The following is a 22,911-nucleotide window of genomic DNA, read 5'->3' as shown; positions in this document are numbered from 1 at the left end:
TATCATAACATAGAAGTGTGACATTTAATTGGCTTAATTAATCAGTTTGAGGAAAGAAACTCCATTAGAAAGGTTCCAAACCACAGAGGATCTGAAACGACAGTCCTGGATTTGGACCTGGAAGACCATCGGATCATGGAGAATGGCAAAATAGAGGGTAAACCATCTTTGATTTTCAATCTGCAAAAATTCTTAGATCTTCCGTAATGCTTTTTTATTTATATGATTAATTGGTCATTAACAGTGAAGTATACTTTAAATGAAGAGGGATTACTTTTTTGAAACTTTTATTTTTTTAGGTGCATGTTTCTGTCAAACTTTGTGTGAGAAAGTCTATATTTCTGCATGAAATTATATTTTTGTGTGTTTTTGCAGGTACAGGTAATGACATAGAGGCCATAGACCTTCAGGTAATCTAAATTGCCCTCTCTTTTACTCCCAGTTTGTGATAGCTTTCTCATGATTTTGTATACTTTGGTGTGTGTTTGCGACAAAATAGGTTTTCTGTTTTAAATTCACTGTTTCATTAATCTCTAATTCCAATCACACACTGCACAGATTACTGATGTTAAGAAAATAAAAGTCATTGAGACAATGAATTGCTAATAGGAAGAGTATGACAGAACTCAGGCCACATTTAGCTTGACCCTCCCTAATGCTATTGAGACTGATCTGAAGCTCCTGTCCTTCTGTTTAACCTTCATCTCTCTATCTGGGTTTGTCTCTTATTGAGTATTGTCACCTCTGACTTGTTGCTTCAGTTGCAGGCGATGTGGGTGGAACTAAAATCAGGAGTTGGAAGTGTGGTTGAAGATTTTGCCACCCTACGGCAAACCTACAGCCGACTGGAGGAGAGAGTCTCCACTTATCAACAAGAAACGAATGAAAAGATCCTGTCTCTCAGAAACACACTTAACACATTACAGGTTTTAACAGTTATATTATGAGATATAAAATGAGTGGATAAGAAATATAATTTAAATAATATACACAATCATTTAATAGTTTGGGGTCAGTAGGATTTAAATGACTGAAATTTCGATTCATAAAAGAATCATGAAAAAAGATCACAGTTTCCACAAATGTTTTCAAAATAGATAATAATATGAAATATTTCTTGAGCACCAAATCAGAATGATTTCTGAAAGATCATGTGACACTGGAGACTGGAGGAATGGCTGCTGAAAATTCAGCATCCACATCACGGCAATAAATTACATTTTAAAATATATTAAAATAGGGAACAGTTATTTTTAATTGCAACAATATTTCAAAATATCACTGTTTTTGCTGTCAAATAAATGCAGCATTTGTGTGCATAAAAGACCTATTTCAAAAACAATAAAAACATCTTATCAACCCAAAACTACTGAAAGGTATTGTATATTACATATAAATTCAATTAATAAATTATAATATATATAATAAAATATAATATTGCTGTTATTTTCTAGAATTCAGGTTTTTGAATTTGTATTTCATCTATTTTTTCCATGCATAGTCATTTTGAAATGTTGCTTATATTTTGATGACATTGTGTATTTTCCTTGTTTTCTATTGTGTATGCGTATGCAGGAAGACATAAGCACAGCTCTAGCGCAGCTCTCTGAGGTTAGGAGTGACCAAAAAGACCTGCAGAGGGACCTGGACCTCATGCAGAGCACACAACACAGGTGATACACTGTGACTACTAAATTTTTTTTTTTTTTTTTTTTTTTTTTTTTTTTTTTTTACAAAATAAGGTATAGTATATTAAACATAAGACCCAATTTAACACACTTGGGATTCAGTCTACACGTAACTTCTTTTGATTTTTTTTTCTTTTTCGTTTTCTTACTGCTTGTTTTCTTAAAAAAAAAAACCTAAAAAGATACACTAGCTTTCTCTATTCTTTCTTTTCTATTCTATCTACTTGTTTTCTTTTTATTTATTATATAAATAACAAAAAAACCTTGTTACATGTATTGCATAATTGATAGGAAAGGCTCAAGGGGTGAGGGATCAGTGGATGGCCATGCCTCTCTAAACAGCCAAACAGAGCTCAGTCTCATTCAGCATTACATAAGCAGCCTGTCAGCTAATCAGAGTGAGTATTACAATTTAGAGATTGTTTTGTACTATAAGCATAAGTGTGGAAATGATAGCGTGGTAGTGTATAAGATGACAATAGGTTGTGTTTTTGCGGTTAGACTCTTATCTTGAGCATGACGGTCAAAAGAAGTCTCCAGTGTGGAGAGAGAGAAAAAACAGCCGAGATTTGAAAGAACAAAATAACTCAACTATAAGTGAGTGATATGCAGCAGAATAAAAGTGAAAATGCCTTTATTTTTGATTTGTCATAATAATTTAAGTGAAAAGAACTGAAAAATGAATGACCAGTTTTAAAATCATGCCTTTTTTCAGCTCAGAGGCAGACTGCAGCTCTGGAGCTGTTGGAGTCTGAGAGAGCATATGTGTCATATCTCTCACTCCTGTTAAAGGCCAACATCAGTTTTAATGGCTCGGAAAACATCAACCTCAAAGACAAACGGTAACTATGTATCACTCTCACACTTATGTAGCATTGTCCCAATGTTAAATGTTATTTGGCCCCTACAGTAGCGCAGATCATCACACAGGCAAAAACAATAATTCATTCTCCCTGTCAGAAGTTCAGTGCTAAACAGAGACTGTGAATTGTATTAGTCTGCTGTGGAAAATACATAATATAAAGCATATTTTTCTTGTAGATCTTGTAGATTTTAGTAATTCTACATTTAAAGGAAGAAAATGTATTGTAAAACAGTGATTTGAGGTGCATGATGCTGTTTTTTATTCTCTTTTCTTACTCTCAGGCCTTTTCCTTCCTCTTTACGCTTCTTGATTCAGCAGCATCTGGAACTCCTTCACCTCCTTCAGGAGAGAGTTCTTAAGAGCCACTGGCAAGGAATCATGGGAGATGTATTTCTAAGGCTCACTAGCAAAGAAGTAAAATATTATAGAGTGAAAATGAGCTAAATTTACCATCCTACCATGCCCTAAAGTGCACTATGTAATCTCAAATGTGTGTTTTGCAGAGTGATTTTCTGGATCATTATGTATCATACCTACGGGACCTGCCAGAATGTTTGACAGTTGTTAGTCTGTTCTCCTCTTCAAAATCAGCCAGCTTTCTGGAGGTAGACATACACACATTTTATATTTAATAAATGCAAGATTAAAAACTTAATTTTGTTTAATATGCTGATATGCCAGAGAAATGATAGAGACGGTACATTATGTTTCTATGAATGACATTTCTATTTCATTTTCACCATATTAATAAATAATAATAATATAATATTTGTAATTTTTGTTATATCATAATAATAGAATATTGAAATCATATTTTTGAATAAACCCAGATCATTTAGTTGTCACATAAAACACAAGTTTAGGTTACCTTGGATAAATCTGAGATTTCTAATTTGTTGTATGTGTTCAAATCCAGAGTGACATCACAGGGGATGAGACACGTCCATCTCTGCATTCTCTGCTTCTACAACCTGTCCAACGTATCCCAGAATACCATACGCTCCTCCAGGTAGTCAAACACATCAGGCATGTTTATTAGTTGTGCATGTTTGATACTTGTGATGGTATCACCTTGGTCAAGCATTGCTATATAAAAGAAAATGCATATATTTATCCATTTGTATGTTGCTGTGTTTTACAGAGTCTTCTGCAGCAAACAGAGTCAGAGCATCCAGACTATTACCTGTTACTGGTGTCTGTGCAACAACTCCGATCTTTCATGACCCAGTACAGCCATCTGCTACAGCACAACCATGAGCTCCTCACACACAGTCATGCCCTGCGAGAACACACACACAACCTGTGCACACAACAGCAGGAGCGGCCCTCACACACCCGAAAAGAGCTTAGCAGGTAAGTTCAACTCAACAAATGTGTGTGTTTTTGTGTTGTACGATTTACTGGCTCTTGTTTTTAATATCAGGTCTACAGTGAGACAGCTGTATAAAGTCGACTATGAGAAAAATTACAGTAACACCAGCGCACAAAAGTGAGTGGATAGATACACCTACCAAATATATCACAAAGTTTCTACTTCAGGCACTATTATGTAATTTTAACCATGCCTTCATTATGCTCTTTATGGATTTAATTGTTTACCCTTTCCCCAGTCATCCATCATAAAAATATAACTTATATAAGTTATATAAAGTTATAAAATTATATTTATTGCATGTTTCACATTTTTGGTGTTATTATCCAACACACTGACAAATTTCCTCCTAAATAGTCGATTTAGTGAATAGTGTGTTTGAGATTAAATTTGAGATACAGACACCACCATGCAAAAGTAAAAAAAAAAAAAAAAAATGCATTTATTCAACAAGGATGCATTAATTAGACACTAAATACTTTTATAATGTAACAAGTGATGTCAATTTCAAATAAACTTTTTTTTTTTTTTACTTTCTATTCATCAAAGAATTTTGAAAATGTATTAGAGTTTCCAGAAAAATATTAAGCAGTTTTCAATAGTAATAATAATAAATGTTTCTTCAGCATCAAATCAGCATATTAAAATGATTTCTGAAGCATCACGTGACACTGAAGACTGGTGTAATGGCTGCTGAAAATTCAGTTTTGCCATCACAGGAATAAATTACACTTTAAAATACATTTAAAATTAAAAACAGTTATTCTAAATTTATCAAACAAATACAGTCTGGGTAAGCATAAGAGACTTTAATGTCTCTTCCAAAAACATTAAAAAGTGCCCAGAACTGAAGAAATACCCTTATACATTTTCTATGTCTTTTTTTATTTTAAGGATCCCTCTCGACGTAACAAACGCTACCCTGACTATGAAACGGCACCCTGTCACTACGACCCAGAAATCCCATCCCCTGTCTCCTTGCTGTCTGACTCTGACACTCGCCACAAAGCCGTCTCAGTTCCTCTGCGCAGCATTCCTGAGACAGAGGGAACGGGATCTGTCCTCTCTGATGCTCTGGGTGCGCTCTTTCCCTACGGAGCCGGAGGCTCTCGCTGCTCAAGCCCGTCTCATTCCTCTGACTCCAGCATTGATATTGCCTTTGTGCATTGTAGTCCTTCTCATAGTCCACCTCGACAGTCCCACAGTAGGGGGCGAAGCGCTGGGGGTATGGTTTATAGGTCCAACAGAGCCTGTGTGTCACCTGACTCAGCAGATATTGTGAGACCACGCCCTCTACAGGCAGTGCAGAGAAAGAGCAAATCACTGAACGGCCTGCAGATGGACAGTATTGATAGCCACGCCCACCAGTCGAAAACTCCCACCCACCCGAGGCTAGAGCGCCAGTCAAGTGGCAAATCAAGACTGAGACCCAGCAGTCCAAAGCACAGATATGAGACACACACTGACACAGAGGAGCAGCCACGACTAATACATCAAAAGGTACACACTCATGAACATTTACATACTCATGTATATAAACAGATCATTAGTGGCTATTAGCACCTTAGCAACTGTAGAGGCAGAAAATTTAAATTCCAGTAAATTTCCACACAAACTCACATTTAAATAAATGCATACTAAAACAATTTACCTTTTTACTAAAAGCTCATTGTGCTTGTTCCTCAGGATCCTAGAAGCCTGGTGTGGGAGGAGCTCAAATTGAGGGGTGTGTCTGATGATTATGACCACACCCCCTTGAGTGAACGCAGTAGGAAAGAAGGAAAAGGATTTAGGAACTCCTTCAAAAAGCTCTTTAAGAAGAAGTGAGTTAATAAGAGAAGAAACACGGCTACTTTGCACATACAAAATGTCCTCACATTTAAAGCTGTGATACTTTGTGTGTGTGTGTGTGTGTGTGTGTTAGGTCTAGCGGCGACGGAAAGGAGAAGACAACAGTGAAAGCTGAGTGTCAAAGCAGCGGAGAGCTGGAGTCCACCAAAGCCCCTCACATAGCAGACATTGACAGAGGAACTGCTGTTTAAAGTGGTTCTCTACTGGTTTTGCTTCAGGGAATGCACAGATGCTTGGTCTTTAGTGTTTGCTCTCTAAATAACTCTTGAATGTCAAGGGTTTCATGCTTTCGGACATATTTTACATGATAAATTAATTATATTATTAATATAATTTTGGGCAGAATTTTGAGAGCTTTTTGTTCTTGCATTGTTTATGCAAATATATACTGACACACATAAACAAACAGGCACACTTATCCATCTTTTGTCCAGTTTATGCTGAGCCGCTCTGACAGGATGCAAAACTATGTCTGATCTAATGTATAATGTTAATTACTCATAAAAAAAATGCATGCTGTATACTTTACAAATAAAAATGTAAATATATTTGAATGCAAATGTAAATTGTAACAATTGAAATAAAGCAATTATAAAGCAATGTTATTTTAAGGTACCTTTTTTTTGTGTATAAATGTGTGTATATATGACAAAAATAACAACACCATTCAGATCTATTTTATATTTTTCCACCTTGGTTTAATGTGTTAAATCTCATAAAAGAGTTTCACATTTGAAACAAAATATTGGCTTTATACAGTCTGTAAAACTCAAATTATTTTACACTATATACAAGACATATGCATCACATCACACAAGAAAACGCTGCTGTAGTGAACATGGAGTAGTTTGACACACGCTCTGTACTCAAAGTATCCAATAACACAGTTATGACTCTTTCAAACATATAGAGTAAATGTTACTGGAGATTAGGCTCAGACACGGTTTCATTTGGGTCTTGACAAAAAAACAGATCATAGATCATGTGGCAAGCCCAGGGTTTAAAATGCTGCTAGGGAGATACTTTATTTGCAGTAGGGTTTTAATGGCGTATGATCTTATGTAGAGTTTTTAAATGCATGTTAGAGGTAGACACGACATGCTAAATTTTCGCATTCAGCTGAACGAAACATGACTTTGCTATTTCGACACAAAAAGAACAGTTCGTATTCAGATATGTGATTCGAACTGATGAAAATGCTAGAAAGCTTCACAGATAGCTACATTCTAGACTTCCCATTTTATATTTACACATACTGCATCTGAATCCGTAAGACGTTATGTTATCTCTATTCAGTTTTCAGTGAGCCTGATAAATAGGATTTCTTTATCTGTTAAACTCTTACTATTGACATTACAGCCAGTAAGTGCAGAGTCATCCATTAACACACACACACACACAGCACACAGAGAAAAGCACACGTGAGCAAATGTATTCAATAACAGTGCTTGGTAATGAACTAAAACATGACACTTGGCCTTTCTGCATAAATAATGAAATAGAAAAACTCACTCCATTCCCATTAAGTGGCTCAAGATGTTGTTACAGTATCGGTATTATTGTGGTATTTTCACGATTTCTTGGTCATTGCACTATGTTAATACCATGGTATTGTTTAAAGCACCTAGAGTACCATGTAAATACCATGGTATGTGACTAGGGTAATCATTCAGAACCATGATATAGTGTATATGGTATTGCCATCTGATACCTCTATACCATGATACAGCCACAGTACTTTTTTAATAATGAAAAGGAGGATTTAAGGATATCACTACAGTATGCTTAATCCACTGGATGTGTTAACTAAATATCCTTCAGGATTTTAACTTCAGGAGTTTGAGTAACGAGTTGCCGAATAATGTCATGATAACATGGCGCCCCCTAGTGTATATTTAAACGAGCCAACAAAATTACTCTTGTATTTGGCAACTTAAAAGCAAAAATCATTAAACCTTAAAAATCATTAATAAGCAAAAAATTTTGTTCACAGAGAACATTTTTTTGTATTTCTCTCAGCTGCTTTTTCATTGTTTTGTATGTAAACATATGCTAGATTGCCCTTTACTCTTGCACCTCTCGTAGTGTCTTGCAAATGACATGCGGTTCTAAATGTGTCTTAAATGTGTCTCTTTTTTTCATTCCATTGTACTTGGTCACACATTTTTTAAATGCAAAATTGCATTCTGTGTGAATGGCCTATAAGCTCATTAACATTCATAATCTACAAAACAACAGAAACACCTGCACTAAGGTTTCACTGTCTGTTATTGTGCTGTTAATAAGGAAACATAAAACTTACTGAAGCCTTAAAGTGCAGTTACATTAACAGATATTTAGGAAATTTCTCATTTGGGTGTTAAAGATTTTCGCACAAAGATTTCACATCGGGGTAATATTAGTCACATTAATTTGCTGCCCTGACCAACAGAAAATTACTTGGTTTGAAAGTGACATTGAAATGACAATGGACTTTTTTTACCCGCAAAATTTCATAGAAATTTTACTAATACAACATCACCCTTATGATAAAAGCGGAGGCCAAAAGATGGAAATGTAGAGAAAAAGAAGCAGAAGAAAATACAGCTGAGATTGTTAGACGTACAGTTGGTTCACACGGAGCGTGTTTTTGCGTTCCATTCTACTAAATGTTTTTCTATGTAAACACATTCTTGTGTTCTTCTATTTTTAAATGCGAGAATGTGTTCGGTGTGAACTGTTATAAGCATGACAGAGAAGAGCTGTTTACAGTGCAGTACTGAAAGCTACAAAGCTGACAAGATGGTAAAACACCTGCATATCATGCCTGATATATAAAAAGCCATGATATTTTGTACTAGACTGTTGTGTTTTCACATTAGTTATCTCAGTCGCACAGAACTGATGGTTGTGTATCAAGCTCTCTGACACTGAAATGCATCTATAGTAAGTTCACGCAGTTTGGCAGTACCAAAAAAAATGACGTTAAACCTGTACGATACCAAAAGATATAATGTATTAACTTACTCGGTTTGCCGTTTTTTGTTTGTAGTGTTTTGTTCAGTAGCTTCATAAATGAACATGAGGCGTATAAGTCTCAGGAGCATGTACTTTGTAGCGTGCATTATGTAGTGTGTGTTAAGGCAGTGTGTTGTCAGTAGCTGTTCTCGTGGCCCGCGAGGATGTACAGATTACTTTGAGCTGTAGGGTCTTCCGTCGGTTTGCTTTCCAACACCACCACTCTGAGAAAGAGAGAAAAATGTTTGTAAGAACAGTGCTGACCCATGGAGGTACAATGTGTGTTCTGGTGAGCTCTCACCTGTCCGCACCCAGCAGCCTGTAGATTCGCGAGTTATCAGAGATCTCCTGAGTAATCTAAAGCAGTGAACATCAGTTAGCAGCAGTTGTTGACAATGGACCTTGACCTTGTTTTGCCCACAAAATTTGGCTAATATGACTGCACTTTAAAGCTGTGTTACGGGCTATGAATGTATAATCAGTGGTACGTCACGATGGAAGCATTAACCCAACAAAATTCAAGCTATTTTGATCACCCGTTTCCTAAAGCAAAGCAAGTTCAATTTAGAAAACCAAAGGCACAGCACACACCTCACTGTTTTTAAAGCTTCTTCCCTGCATTCCATGCTTCCAGAACGCTAAAACACTGTCCTGCAGACATACTGGAAAAAAGACAAATGCATTGTTATTAATCAAAGCGCACAATGAAATCCCCACTTCAATCTTGTATTCATTTAGTTCTTACCTATTGCCTCAATCTGGAAGTTAAAGGTGAGTTCAGTTGACAGCTTTCTGTTGGATTTTAACCTGCCCTGTAAATTCACCAACTTTATACACCCTGCAAAATACAGAAAGAAATGAGTAACGGCTTCCTAGAGCTGGAACTGCTGGATAAAGAAAATGCAAGAGCCTGTGCAGATGCTTGTTTAAACATGAATCTGCGCTGAAGGTAATGACAAATACCTACAAAAAAAGATTGTGTCAATTCCGAAACCTTTATAGCTTTATCAGGAGACAGGTTCATGAACATGTGATTTATCATATTGTAGCTAAAAATAGTTATAACTGTGGTTTTGTACATTTACGACAAGAATATTAAGTACAATTCATTTGTATTATATGCATTATTAATTGTTTATTCTTATTAAAAATAATGATAATAAAAAATGTCATTTATTTAACTTAACCTTTTGTAATATGTATGTATTTATGTTCATTATCTATATTTAGATGAATTGATTATACTATTATAATGATTATAACCAATTGTTAAGTGAATATTATTATTATTTAAACTGTTGTAATATTTAATATTGGCAGAGTATTATATTAAATATTAACATAACAATCATATTGTTATAGGATTTATTATAATAAAAAGAAATGACTTACGATCTAGACACACTAGGACGGTATCTCTCTCCAGCTGAGTCACATGTATGACACACGTTTGAGGTGTTTCTGGAAACACAAAACACAACAAAAGTTCCTACAAGTCCTGAGAGCAATGCTCTTTTTGGCAATCCAAACCAAGTCAAATTGTGAATTGATACTGACCGGGCTCTGTAAACGCTGGGTTGGGGGCATTGGGATCAACAGTGCCAAACGTGACCACCTGATCAGGGTGGCTTCCTTTACTGACTGCCACACAAACCAGTGGATAATGCTGCTCAGGAAGCACCAACATCTCAAAGACTTCTAATGGACACGGCAGGGTGAGGTCTATGCTCTGGACACACACAAATACACAGGATTGTCGTCTTGTGCATGGATGCACTTTGTGTTTTTCAGTGTGATTCCTCATTCTCTCACTCACCTTTATCAGCATGAAGCGCTGCATGGCTTCCACCCATTCAAACAGCATTACGCTGGACTGGAAAGCTCCACATAAGTACTTATGACCAGTGTATGGGTTTCGCACTATACATACACACACAGAAGCATGTTTCATTTTTGACTGCATTTATAATAAAAACAATGTATTATTTTATGTGAAAATCCTAAAAACTATGCAGTGTTCTGATCATACAATTTGGTAGGCATTTCGACACAAGACATAAGAATATCAAAAGCATGTGAATGCATTTGTACTGACCTACACAACATTTCTGACAACCCCTCGTATCTGGTATTTTATTGGACACAGTAAACTTCCTGAAAGAAAGGTGACAGGCATGACAAAATGCAAATGATATGATTTAATAGAATTTACAGAAAAAATATATATATTTGAAATTACAAATGACAACGGACTAAACAGCTACACAAAAATGTAGACAAGATTCGTCGGAATCATACCGTGGGATGATTTTGTCTGGGAGTTTATGTGTTGGTATGGCAACAGGTAACTTCTGCATTTGTCGAGCTTGCTCAAAAAGCATCGTCAGGTTGTAAGAGTACAGCTGAGATGCTTTACCTGTGGAAAACACCCATTTATGTGCATAGATTGCATTATGGGAAAGCTAAAACATTAAAATGTACTTCAAATGCATGGTAAATCTTTTCCTTATAGGTTTTATCTCACCTGATATTGAAAGCAGCCAGTTGTTCATTACATACACCCATGTGCACCTCCGTGGAACCAGCTGTATGTGATTTAATGAAATAAAAGATAACTAAAATTCAAATGATGGTTCATCAGATTCATTATCTTTCAGAGCAAATACATGATCATTGATTACACATATAAAATCAGTTTATATATATTTTTTATATCCATTATGCTATTTTCCCATATTTGTAGCTTTTTTAAATACAGATTTAAAATGCTAAAAATATGATTATATGATTTTTCATATCTATATTGCCAAGCCTGCTTAAATTTTTCTTAACTTTGAACCTCAACGCCAAAAGAAAACCATAACAAAAAGGGCCTGACCTGTTCCATTGTGCTCTCATGGATTTCATTCAGATTGAGGGTGTAAATTCCTTCCTCTGCACCAAAAATCAGATACTGATCTGAAAAAGAGTCATAAGGGAAGCTCATAAAGCTGAAAAACATAATTATTATAATTATGTAATTTAGGAGCATGTGATTTGAGAATGCATGAGCTCTACATGAACTGTTTCTTACCTCTGGTGTTTGGGTTTATCCAGGAACAGGCACAGTGAATCTTTAGGGGACAGCCGTTAAACACTTTAGAGAAACAAGCTCCCATCTGCAAAGCAGAAACTAAGATCAACATTGTGGCAGCAGAGCTGAGTTTGAACGGTCTAAATATAGTTGCTATGACAGTTGTCTTAATCTAGGTGTGCTGATACATCTTTCAATGTTTGTGTGTATGAAAGAGAAAAAGAAAAAAAAATGTGAAAGATGGAGAGATAAAGAGAAAACTCACATGTACTTTAGGGGTCGGTGGGAGGCCATTACTGAATGGAAACTACAAAAAGACAAACAGATCAAAGCTGTAATCAAACTATTTTTGTTTTCCCATTTAATCTGGGAATAGTAATCACAGGGCAATAATTGTACTATTTATATATATAAAGCATTAACCATACCATTAGATTAGGTGAAGGAAGGGAGGCAAGTTTTTCTTTCTCTCCATTCTCCTGGACAGAAACTCCATTACCTGCACATAAACACTCACATTATAGCATCTGTCCTTTGAAAACTGGAACCACAAAAAACGAAGACACACCTATGTAAATTAGGTTCTTTATATATGCCGCTATTTTTTTTTTTAAAAACATGCTATTTGCTTTATTATGTTTGCACTAATACTACCTGCAGAAAGCAAGCAGTACATAGCTGTTATTGAGGTAATTAAGTAACTGAGTAATTCAGGTGTCTAGAACTTGCAAGACTTCGGATTCATATGCTAAAAAAACAGTATGCACGTTTACGATAATAAATAAATTATATGATAATAAATATCATTTTGCAATTACTACCCAACTCAGAGCTGGTTGGCTGGTGTTCCAGCCTGGTCTCAGATGGTTTTGACAACTTTTTAGCCTGGGAGACCAGCTAAAACCAGATGAACACCAGCTTGGCCAAGCTGGTAGACCAGGCCATCTAAAACAGTTACTTCCAGCTTTAACCAGTATAGCCAACAAGCTTAATCTTTTTAAGCAGTTTTTTCAGTAGTGCAAGCACCATAACAGAGTTTTGTACAGCTAAAATAACTGGGGAAAAAAATAAAGTGGATATTCCCATGTATGTCAGATATAGGTAGTCTGCTGCATCCTAAATAACTATGCAATGAAAAAGACTTTTGCTGTGGAAAGTGTATTCTGCGCTTAATGTTGGGCCACGATCGTTACCTTATTTGCATAAAATATTACATGAATTAGGTTGTCAAACAACACCATCTTACTACTAAATCACAGACTCATCTACGAGGCTCTCAACTAACCTATGGTAAAGCTACAGCTGTCTGTGTTGGGTGACTGAACTAATGCCAATATTATTCAAAAGCACAAGGACTAGAGGAAGACTGGTGGGGCTGTCTACCAATCACAGAAGAGCACACGCTCCAGTGGGCGGTGCTTAGCTTACTTTGTTCTTCCTGTTGTTCAGCATGAAGCCATTCCCAGAACCTATAAATCCCATCATCCCCTGCTGGCTCTGTCTGATCGTGCTCAGATGGTTTGTTACCTAGACTACTACGCCTGTGTGGAGGCAGGCGAGGAGGTGGTGGTCTGGGGGGCACACAGGAAGCAGGCCGGACAGGAGGGGTGGAGCTTGCAGAAGCTGGGGAACGTTTAATGGTCCCTTCTCCGGTATTGTCCTCTGAGGCGGCACTGCTCTGACCGGGAGACAGAAGCTTCGGCTAGGAAGTGATTAAGGGAAAAAGAGAGATGTGAGTGTGAGTTACACAATATGTTTCGCATAAGAAAAAGTGTGTGTGAGTTTTACCTTGGGTGGCAGAGGAGGTGGCACTTTAGGCCTCATGGTTGAAGTGGAGTTACTGCTGTAGACACAGACACACAAAAATCATTGTAATGATTTATAATACTGCTAATCATGATGTGGTAACACAAAACCAGGATGCAAGGACCAACAGCACAGTTTCTTTGAAAGGTGGAAACACATACAGGGATACAATCAGATGAAGAAAGAGACCTCATATGCAATGTCAAACACAGTAAAGAAAGTAAGCAGTAAGAATGGTCATGTGGACACAAGACACACAAACTGAGTGCTAAATATGCTCACATACACATAATCAAGCTAATCCAGAGCAGAGCCTGGGAATATTTTAAACTTCTTAGAGTTTGAAGTTCCAGGAAACACAATTTGCAATTGCCCTCAGTTTGGACTTTGAGCTTCAAAGCTTCAAACTGACTGAAAATGAAAGTGTTACTGTCTATCTTGTGCTCATCACCAGGTTATTAAACAAACCAAAACAAATGTCGGCTCAAATTACTACAACATACACAAATTTTATACATTTCTGAAGAAAATGTGAGTGGTACATGTCCCTGCAAATATCATTAGCATAATGCTAGTGTGCTCTGGGTGGATGCTAATGCTATGTAGTTCTAGGGTGTTCTAAGTGATTGTGTACTGTTCCAAATCAAAAAAAAGCCAAGCCCTAAACCTCTACGATACTCGGCTCTCTAGATATAAACCAGGTTCCTCCTTTAAAGTTAATCTATGGGAAAATCTATGGGAATACTGTCTGGCAGACAAAAATTGTAAGTGTGATTTTATAAAAAAGTATTAAAGTTGAAGGCATGAAATGGAAATTGTGATAATCTTTTCTCCCCTATTGTGATGTATATTCGAGTCAAACTAGCAAACATGTAAGTTGGGACTTAAATTTGTCCATCAGGAATTGATTGGATCATTGTCAAGTTGCTGCAGAGAAAGCTTTATTGCCTTGCCTTATCGGCAAAACACACATTAGAGAAGATATTGTTTTTGCGAGGGTGATGGGAGGTTAAAGTTTTTGAATAAAGATTACAAGGGCACATGAATTCAAAAATAACGTTGTGCATTTCAACAACGATCATGCATTTGTGCACCAGCAAGCAACTACAAACCAGACACACTACAAAACAAAGCGAGCGCATCCTTCAGTCTCACATCTGGTTGACACTAACAGACAGGGAGCCACGGATGATCACAGGTGTTTTTGAATGATACACATCTCACATTACATCTTCCTCTCACTTACTGCAAATCATCACCTTCATCCTCCTCCTCATCCTCTAAATGTGTCACATGACCCCTGAGAGAGATGAAGAGGGTGAGGCTAAGAAGGTACAGCGGCCAGAGAAGAATGCAGAGCACACACACACACACACACACACACGCACGCACTCAGACGTAAGAGCTTCTCAGTACCAAGCAGAGGAGATGAGACTGCAGAAGCGATTAGATTGCATAGAGGTTTGGCTGACCAATCAAAGAGACAGTAGGAGGGGCTGTACCTTTGATTGAGCTCCTCAGCAACAGATTTTAATAGACTCCTACAAAAATAATGAATAAAAGACAGAACAGAACTTGTTTTACACATACATACAAAATACATAAACATATTTGTTGTGACACTAAAATATTAATCCAACTATATATATATATATATATATATATATATATACACACACACGTTAACGCGGGTGATTAATTTTTCCAGTTTAACGGCATGAAACATATTTAACTCAGTTAACGCAGGGGCGGAGCTAAACGTTGGCCAACCAACTCATAACTGCTGCCTCTTTTTTTTCTTGACAAGAATTGCATTTATTTAGACACAGAATGTCTTTACGACCGCATCAAACAGGAGACTTTTCAAACGCGTACTCCACCTCACCTTGGCACCAGGCGCTATGAGTCAAACGAGCATAGAAATGGTACAGGTGACGAGGAGCTTCAGTAGAATTTGTTATTTTAAACTAGGAATGGATTCAGACAGATCACTAATGACCTATTCATATATCAGCTAACTAGCTGATTAATGAGGTCAAGGCTTTTCCTTATTTTTTCATTCCTTATTTTGATAAACTTGCAAAGTAAAGCATAACACACACTCACTTGTTATTTCCCAGAATGCTTTGGGGCTCTAATGGTAGATCCTACATGAATCAAAAAGGCAGTCAGACATGTCATCCAAACAAACACACTAAATAACAATAAATCAATAGCATAATATCACAAACCATCTCAAGATGCGGTTCGGTTTCTTTTCTCAGAGGCGGGTCGAACTTCACCTTATCAACTAGGAGAGGGACACACACACACAGATTTCAGATTTCTCTCTGTGCTTTTATGTAGGCTGAGAATTCTTGTGCTTTTTTCGGTTCAGTGCGTCAAAGGCTAATTGTAACATGACTTACAGTTAATCTCAGACAGAGTCTTTCCATCTCGTGAGCTCCTGCTAGTTGAGCGGATCCTATGCGGAACAGACACGGGAGACTGCAAACACAAAGACCACGAGTAAAGTTTTTAAACTTGAAAGCTAACACGGCTTAGTAACATACAGTACATATACACATTTCCTGAATATCTGTTACAAGTCCCTAATCTTCCCTCAAGACAACACTGCAAGCCACTGCCGTTATGTGTTAAAACCAATAAACTCTCATGCATTCACGTACACACACAATCGCAAATGCACACTGCAGCATGGGTAACCGGACACACTTGTACCTGGCAGCTGGCAGAGCCAACTGTCTGGCCTTAGGATCTACATCTAAAGAAACAACCAATTAGAGATCAGTGCTTCAGTGTAAAGCCTAACATGGTTTCCCACTGGTTAAAAGATAAAGAAAGAGTCAGATATATGACATCACCTCTGGGTCAATGTCATCCTCCTCTGCATCACTGTGTGTGCTGTGGTCAGGGTTGTTGGCTTTGTCCAGTAGCTCAATGGCAAGAGTCCGGCTAAGCGGTTGGGTAACGAATGGGTGCTGCAAAAAGAGAGAAGTGATGCGATGAAAAATTACTGAATGATGGTGGATAACTGGAGCCAATCATAAATGTTCTCTACAGGGAGGGTGGATCTTACCTGCAGTAATCTGTAAGCCGTCGGTCTCTTCTTGGGGTTTTTGATCAAAGCCATTTTCACAAAGTGGTGGAAATTATTTGTTTCATGAGCCAAAACAAAACAGATGAGTGTGTTTTCCAATCATAAAGTGATATTCTTGGAAATATTCTTTACCACAAAAAAAAAAAAAAAAAAAAATATATATATATATATATATATATATATATTATATATTTTTTTTTTTTTTTTTTTTTTTTTTAACTAAAGCTTAAAATAAAAACAAAATTTGAAATTGGAAGGTTTTAAAGTGTGAAGTTAGAAATGTGATAAATTTTGTGAATTAGTAAAAACCTATTTATATTTGAAGCTATAAATCATCATTTTTAAGTGGGAATACTTTTGTAGTTGAATGCCATTCCGGTTATGAGTTTTATTGATATTTTATATTTTTATTGTATTTATTTATATTTATATTTTGTGGTAACTGACATTTTTCCACAGATTCTATCAATAGAGTTTAAGCTGCATTGAATCCATCCCACTCCTTTAATATACACAACCATTTAAAAGTTTAGGGTCAGTAGTTGTTTTTTTTTTTTTTTTTAAGAAATTAATACATTTATTCAGCAAGGAGGCATTACACTGATCACTGACAAAGACATTTATAATGTCAAAAAAAGATTTCTATTTCAAATGATGTTGCACCTTCTATTCACAAAATAATCCTGAAAAAAAATATCCCAATTACAGCAACTGTTTTCAGCATTAATAATGATGAGAAATGTTTCTTGAGCACCAAATCAGAATATATAAATAATTTCTGAAGGATCATGTGACATTAGGACTAGAGTAATGACTGCGGAAACTTCTGCTTTGCCATCAGAGGAATAAATTATATTTTAAAATGTATTAACATTTTAATAACATTGCACAGTATTACTGTATGTTTGAATAAATAAATGCACTCTTGGTATATGTAAGAGACCTCTTTAAAAACATCTACAAAAATCTTACCTTCCCCACACTTTTGAATAAACTGTCCTTTAAATTATATACATTTACAAATACTTACCACTTTACTTTGTCTTTCAGCTTAGGAGGTTGGAAACTGCTCTTGGTCATTAGGAAAAGTGCTCTGAGAGGGGCAAACCCAGCAGAATGGACAAAAAAAAAACAAATGTTGAAAAGCAGGAGAAGGCTAAAGTGTAAACATACTGAAGGTGTCCTGTGTGATATGTATTATTTACAAAATGTATTCATTTACATGTGCAGCAACAAACTACTCATGATGCAGCATAGTGACATTATGTCAGTACAAGGCATAGGACACACACCTCATGGGGTGCAAGTCGAACATTGGTGGCTCTAGCTCTGCCAGCTCAATAGCTGTGATGCCCACAGCCCAGATATCACACAGCTGATTGTATCCACCTTTCCGTTCAACTGCTGCCACCTCAGGTGCCATCCTGCAGAGAAAGACATAATGAGAAAGACATTCATACAGCCCAATGACTAGAATCAAACTATTAAAACAATCCTTTCACACAAGAGACAAAGGAGCACTGACATACCAATATGGAGTTCCAATGAAGGACTTTCTTTTTGCTAAAGTGGCTGATATCTGAGCTGAAACGCCAAAATCAGCTGGAGAGAGACAGACAGCAGCTGTGAGAGTGGAATTCTTATTAAATGCAAGCTCACAAAGTGTTTTCTTACCTAGCTTAACATAGCCATTGTCCGTCAACAGTATATTTGCACCCTATAAAGCAAGAGAAGAGCCACAGTGAGCAACTGTGAAAGATAAAAACAAATTACAACAGCTTTGAAACACTCCTGGTCTCAAGAATAGCATTTTCCAAAAGAAAAAAAAAATTAATCTATGTCAGACTTCAGAAGAAAAAAACAACAACAAAAAAACCTTTTGCATAATATTGTTCAAGCGGGACATGAGTGCTAATTATGTCAACACTGTGTGGAATGGCATCCTTCAAGTGAGATTTAATTGCGTTTTGACATCCAGTCTGTACCTTTATATCTCGGTGGATCTTGCCTTTGTTATGGAGATAGTAAACACCCTGAAATGAACACCAAAACCCATATTACCACTTGAATCAATTTAAACGGTCACATATCAGTATTTTTAAACATTAGTAAATGTGTATGTATATACCTGCAGGGTCTCCCGACATACATACGCAATTTGGGATTCTGACAATGGCCCAGTAACTATTAGAGATAGATATACAAGTATATGAGAGATACTGCTGAACAGTTCAACATGATAAATGCATTATCAACTCCTGTTTTCGGTGACAATAGTTACCATGGTAAATATCCTGGAGTGAGCCTCCACCACAGTATTCCATGCTGATCCATAATTTATCTCTCCTGAAAGAGGGATATTAAGACATCAATTATCAAGTCTTGTCAGACCAATTCTGGCCACAACAGCTTAAAAGCAGTGCTTGTATAAATTGGGTTGTGGAGTGTACTTCAACAAGTAGTAAAAAATATCAACAAAGTTGAACAGAGAGAAATCAAATATTCAAAAGTTTGGGGTCAGTAAGATATCTTAATATTTTTTGAAAGAAATCTCTTATGTTTGTCAAGGCTGCATTTATTTTGATTGAAAATACAGCAAAACAGTAATCGTGTGAACTATTATTACGATATAAAATGACTATTTTAAAATGTATTTCAGTGAAGGCAAAGCTGAATTTTCAGCAGCCATTACTCTAGTCCTCAGAGTCACATGATGCTTCAGAAATCATTGTAATATTTAATACTCAAGTAACATTTAAATTATTATAAATCCATTTTCAGGATGGATTCTTTGATGAATATAAAGATCAAAAGCACAGCATTTATGTTGAAATAGAAATCTTTTGTAAGATTATAAAATCTTTGCTTTGACTCCAAATTTTTGAACGGTGATATAGTGCTAAAAAACAATTGCTGAAATGTACAACCAAAAGCTTGTACTACATTATAAAATGTATAAAACATATTAAAAAAAACTGCATGTGTGTACATGTACCTGAGGTAACTGCCAAAATATGCAACAATGTTTGAATGTTTACAATCTTTCATCATAATAATCTCCTGCTGCACCACGTCAAAGTCCTCTCCTGCAAAAATCAATTGACAAAAAAAATTCAATAAAGAAATGTCAAGTGCAAATAGACCCAAACGTGGAAACTATGATTCTGCACTAAAAAGTGTGTGAACAACATGCTGCCTGTATTTAAAATGCATGCACAGCCAGACCATTACAATGCATGAACACACCACAGTAGTAATATTTAACTATTCAAGTATAGATTGACAGTGATAGGGCACTATCTAGAGGTAGTTAAGCAGCACAGTGTCCGTGTGCAGCAGCATTAGGATGGCTCACCTGGCTCTAGTTTGATGACTTTGATAGCAGCCAGTTCTCCAGTGTTGACATTACGAGCCTGGAAATGGAAAGCATTTGTGAGTCCATAAGCGCAAAAGTTGTACAAATAACATGATTATACTTGTTATATAGATCTGACTCACAACAAAGATGGATCTGCTCCTCTACTCATTAAAGCTAAGAGACATCAAACAAGTTTCCAAAAGCACTGTTTGGACATACAGACAGTCTCACCCTAAATGAACACCACTAGTTGGTTAATATTGACTGCAAAAACAATAAGCAATGTTGAAAGCAATGTTGTTTAGACTTTTTGGAAAAATGAACCCATGTGACATATATAGTGTTGTCTATGCACATTAAGCTGGTATTTGGAGAAAGTGTAACTACTGGCTGACCAATGTGGACTAATGCTTCAAATATCTACTGATCCAGTGGCTGACATACAAAATAAAATATAAAGACAGCAAATGAGAGGTTTAAATGAAATGAACACTTATTTTAGAAAATGTTGACTGACTCAAAGAACATAGAATAGACTAGTAGAAAGATAAGAAAGATGGCCAAATATATTTCCAGATTAAACCACCTGATAGACATACTAAATCTATCAATTTTAATTAAAAAAAAAAAGTGTTATATGTCTGTTATGCAAATACATGCACTACTGTTGAAAAGTTTGTAAGATTAAAGATCAGAAAAAAAGTTATCCATTAAAGATAAATTAAATGAATGAAAAGTTACAGTAATATAATGTTACAAACTATTTTTATTTCAAATAAATGCTGTTCTTTTAAATTTTTCACTGTTCTTGCACAGTTTCCACAAAATAAATAAATATTATGCAGCACAACTTTGGTGCTCAAGAAAGAAATGTTTCTTAAGCATCAAATCAGCATATTAAAATGATTTTTGAAGGATCATGTGACCCTGAAGACTAGAGTACTGGCTGCTGAAAATTCAGCTTTGCCATCGCAGGAATAAAATACATGTTTAAATATATTAAAATAGAAAACCCTTATATAAAAATATGTAATTTTTTACAAAGTTTTTAAATTAAAAAAAAAAAAAATCTTACTGACTCCAAACTTTTCAACAGTAGTGCGTTTTTCAGAAATTTCCAGAAACACACTCACACTATTTTGCATGTTCTCTCACAAGTTAAAGCACAAACACACTCACAAAGGCTTCATCTATAAGAGCGAACTGAGAGACATCTGTCTGCCAAACAGAAGTGAGGATGATGTCATCAGAGACACAAAAGAGAAAGAGAGAGATTTCCAACACGTTATCTCAGTTTTATACGGAATTCCATTCAGCATTCCAAGTAATACAGAACAGAAGCGGCTGGTGAAAAGTGTGTATTGATGTTCACAGCGCTGTGATGGCTGTCAAAACTAGGACAAGGAGAACATCAAATAAATTTCACATGCACACACACACTCTCTGATCGCAGTGAGGCATTTCACTGTCCTGTAATAAATAAGCTCAGGGCTGTTTCTACTTTATTAAAATTGCTAATTGATAAATCTAATCAGGAGGAACATATGTAAGCAATCAAAATTATATTGCAAGAATCAACCAGATTTTATAACTGACTACTCCGGGGGTAAACCTGGGCAAACGCTGAATTTGTGAAACCACATTTTCACACCTCTGGGTAGAGCTGAGGCCCAACTTCAGGTCTACTCTCAGTAGAGTTGGCAGAAAACTATTTTGATTGTTGGTTTAGTCATTAAGGTCCTTCATCTCAGACATGTCAAGATGAACCCATTCAATTCTCCACCTACACCAAGACTCTGACTGCGCGAACGTGTGTGAATTACATGGCATTCACCCAACACACACTCTCACCCACGCACACTGTAAAACCCCAGGAAGAGGGAACAATTACGAACAAACAGGATGGACAGCTGTGGGCAAACACTCTCACAGACACACTTGCAGTTTAAAGTTCAGCCACTTCCTGTCACCAAGGGAAGTAGGACACATTTAATGTTTCTTAAGACCATGATTGCAACTGTCCTCCCCCTTAGATGCTAAACACTTTGCAACAGCCCTCAGTAGTGACCATCTGCCACTGCACAAGCTCTCTGCAACATATTGGTCTATTCTTGCCTTTGTTTATGTCACATAAAGAGATGCAGGACTCTGAGTTTGACATCCCTGCACTGGCTCTCTCCTGCTAGGCCCTGTGTATTATGAAAACAAAGATCTCTACACTCTTTCAGGATATTACACCATACCCGAGTGGCAAAATCGCAGTAAAACACAGACACACTCGAGTTTAGAATAAATAAACATCTGTTGTCTCCCGCATTCACTGGCTACATCGGTCAGTTAAGAGGATGTGTCTTAATCCCTAGTGAGCTGTCTACCTAGACAGCATTTTTGGACACCATATGCGCATTCTGACCTTTCGAAAAGCTTATATGATGCCCAAAAATGCATTCTAGGTAGGTAGCTTGCTAGGTTCTGAGACCCAGTTGATCTTTACCTTGTACACATCCCCATAGGTTCCGCTCCCGATCCTCTGGATCAGCTCAAAGTCCTCCTGAGGGTTTCTGCGCGACAGATCCAGGCTTAAATTCATTGTGCGAGTCACCGTTTGCGTCCTCCGGTTTATTTACGTGTCCCCGATGTCAAAAACGGGAGGGGGGTGATGATCGCAGAGACATACAGTAACGGAGGGATATGACGGTCCAGTCCCACAGAACTACAACAACATGGCCTCCTGTGCGCATGCGCAATGCGACTCCCTGACAACAACAAACACACTGAGGATGGAGAAATCTAACGTTACA

The 22,911-nt window shown here is 36.7% G+C and overlaps 1 protein-coding gene across 1 annotated transcript; it reads right to left on the bottom strand.

Annotated features, from left to right (window-relative positions):
* Positions 1-6,448: 6,448 nt before the first annotated feature.
* map4k3b (mitogen-activated protein kinase kinase kinase kinase 3b) lies at positions 6,449-22,862 on the bottom strand. The gene is made up of 33 exons (XM_042742285.1): positions 22,605-22,862; positions 20,108-20,165; positions 19,748-19,838; positions 19,034-19,098; positions 18,881-18,936; positions 18,738-18,785; positions 18,427-18,469; positions 18,282-18,354; positions 18,045-18,176; positions 17,782-17,845; positions 16,732-16,812; positions 16,517-16,633; positions 16,061-16,139; positions 15,884-15,942; positions 15,759-15,799; positions 15,155-15,193; positions 14,899-14,952; positions 13,635-13,689; positions 13,374-13,548; positions 12,275-12,345; positions 12,112-12,153; positions 11,847-11,931; positions 11,652-11,731; positions 11,298-11,358; positions 11,072-11,189; positions 10,869-10,927; positions 10,590-10,693; positions 10,331-10,502; positions 10,166-10,234; positions 9,519-9,611; positions 9,365-9,435; positions 9,075-9,130; positions 6,449-8,997 (listed from the first exon to the last, which is right to left on the bottom strand). The coding sequence occupies exons 1-33, from the start codon at positions 22,698-22,700 to the stop codon at positions 8,910-8,912; spliced, it is 2,595 nt and encodes an 864-aa protein (XP_042598219.1). The 5' UTR covers positions 22,701-22,862; the 3' UTR covers positions 6,449-8,909.
* Positions 22,863-22,911: the final 49 nt, after the last annotated feature.

Source organism: Cyprinus carpio, chromosome B17 (assembly GCF_018340385.1).
Source record: "Cyprinus carpio isolate SPL01 chromosome B17, ASM1834038v1, whole genome shotgun sequence".
NCBI lineage: Eukaryota > Metazoa > Chordata > Actinopteri > Cypriniformes > Cyprinidae > Cyprinus > Cyprinus carpio.
The sequence above is the reverse complement of the archived record's forward strand: the minus strand, read 5'-3'. Positions and strand labels throughout refer to the sequence as shown.

Excerpts from the sequence above, each read along its gene's own strand:
- map4k3b (XM_042742285.1), bottom strand. The coding sequence starts at position 22,700 with ATGAATTTAAGCCTGGATCTGTCGCGCAGAAACCCTCAGGAGGACTTT. Across the intron at positions 18,177-18,281 it reads TTCATTGGAACTCCATATTG|GATGGCACCTGAGGTGGCAG; the intron begins GTATGTCAGTGC and ends CTTTCTCTGCAG. Across the intron at positions 11,190-11,297 it reads CTGGCTGCTTTCAATATCAG|GTAAAGCATCTCAGCTGTAC; the intron begins GTGAGATAAAAC and ends TGTTTTCCACAG.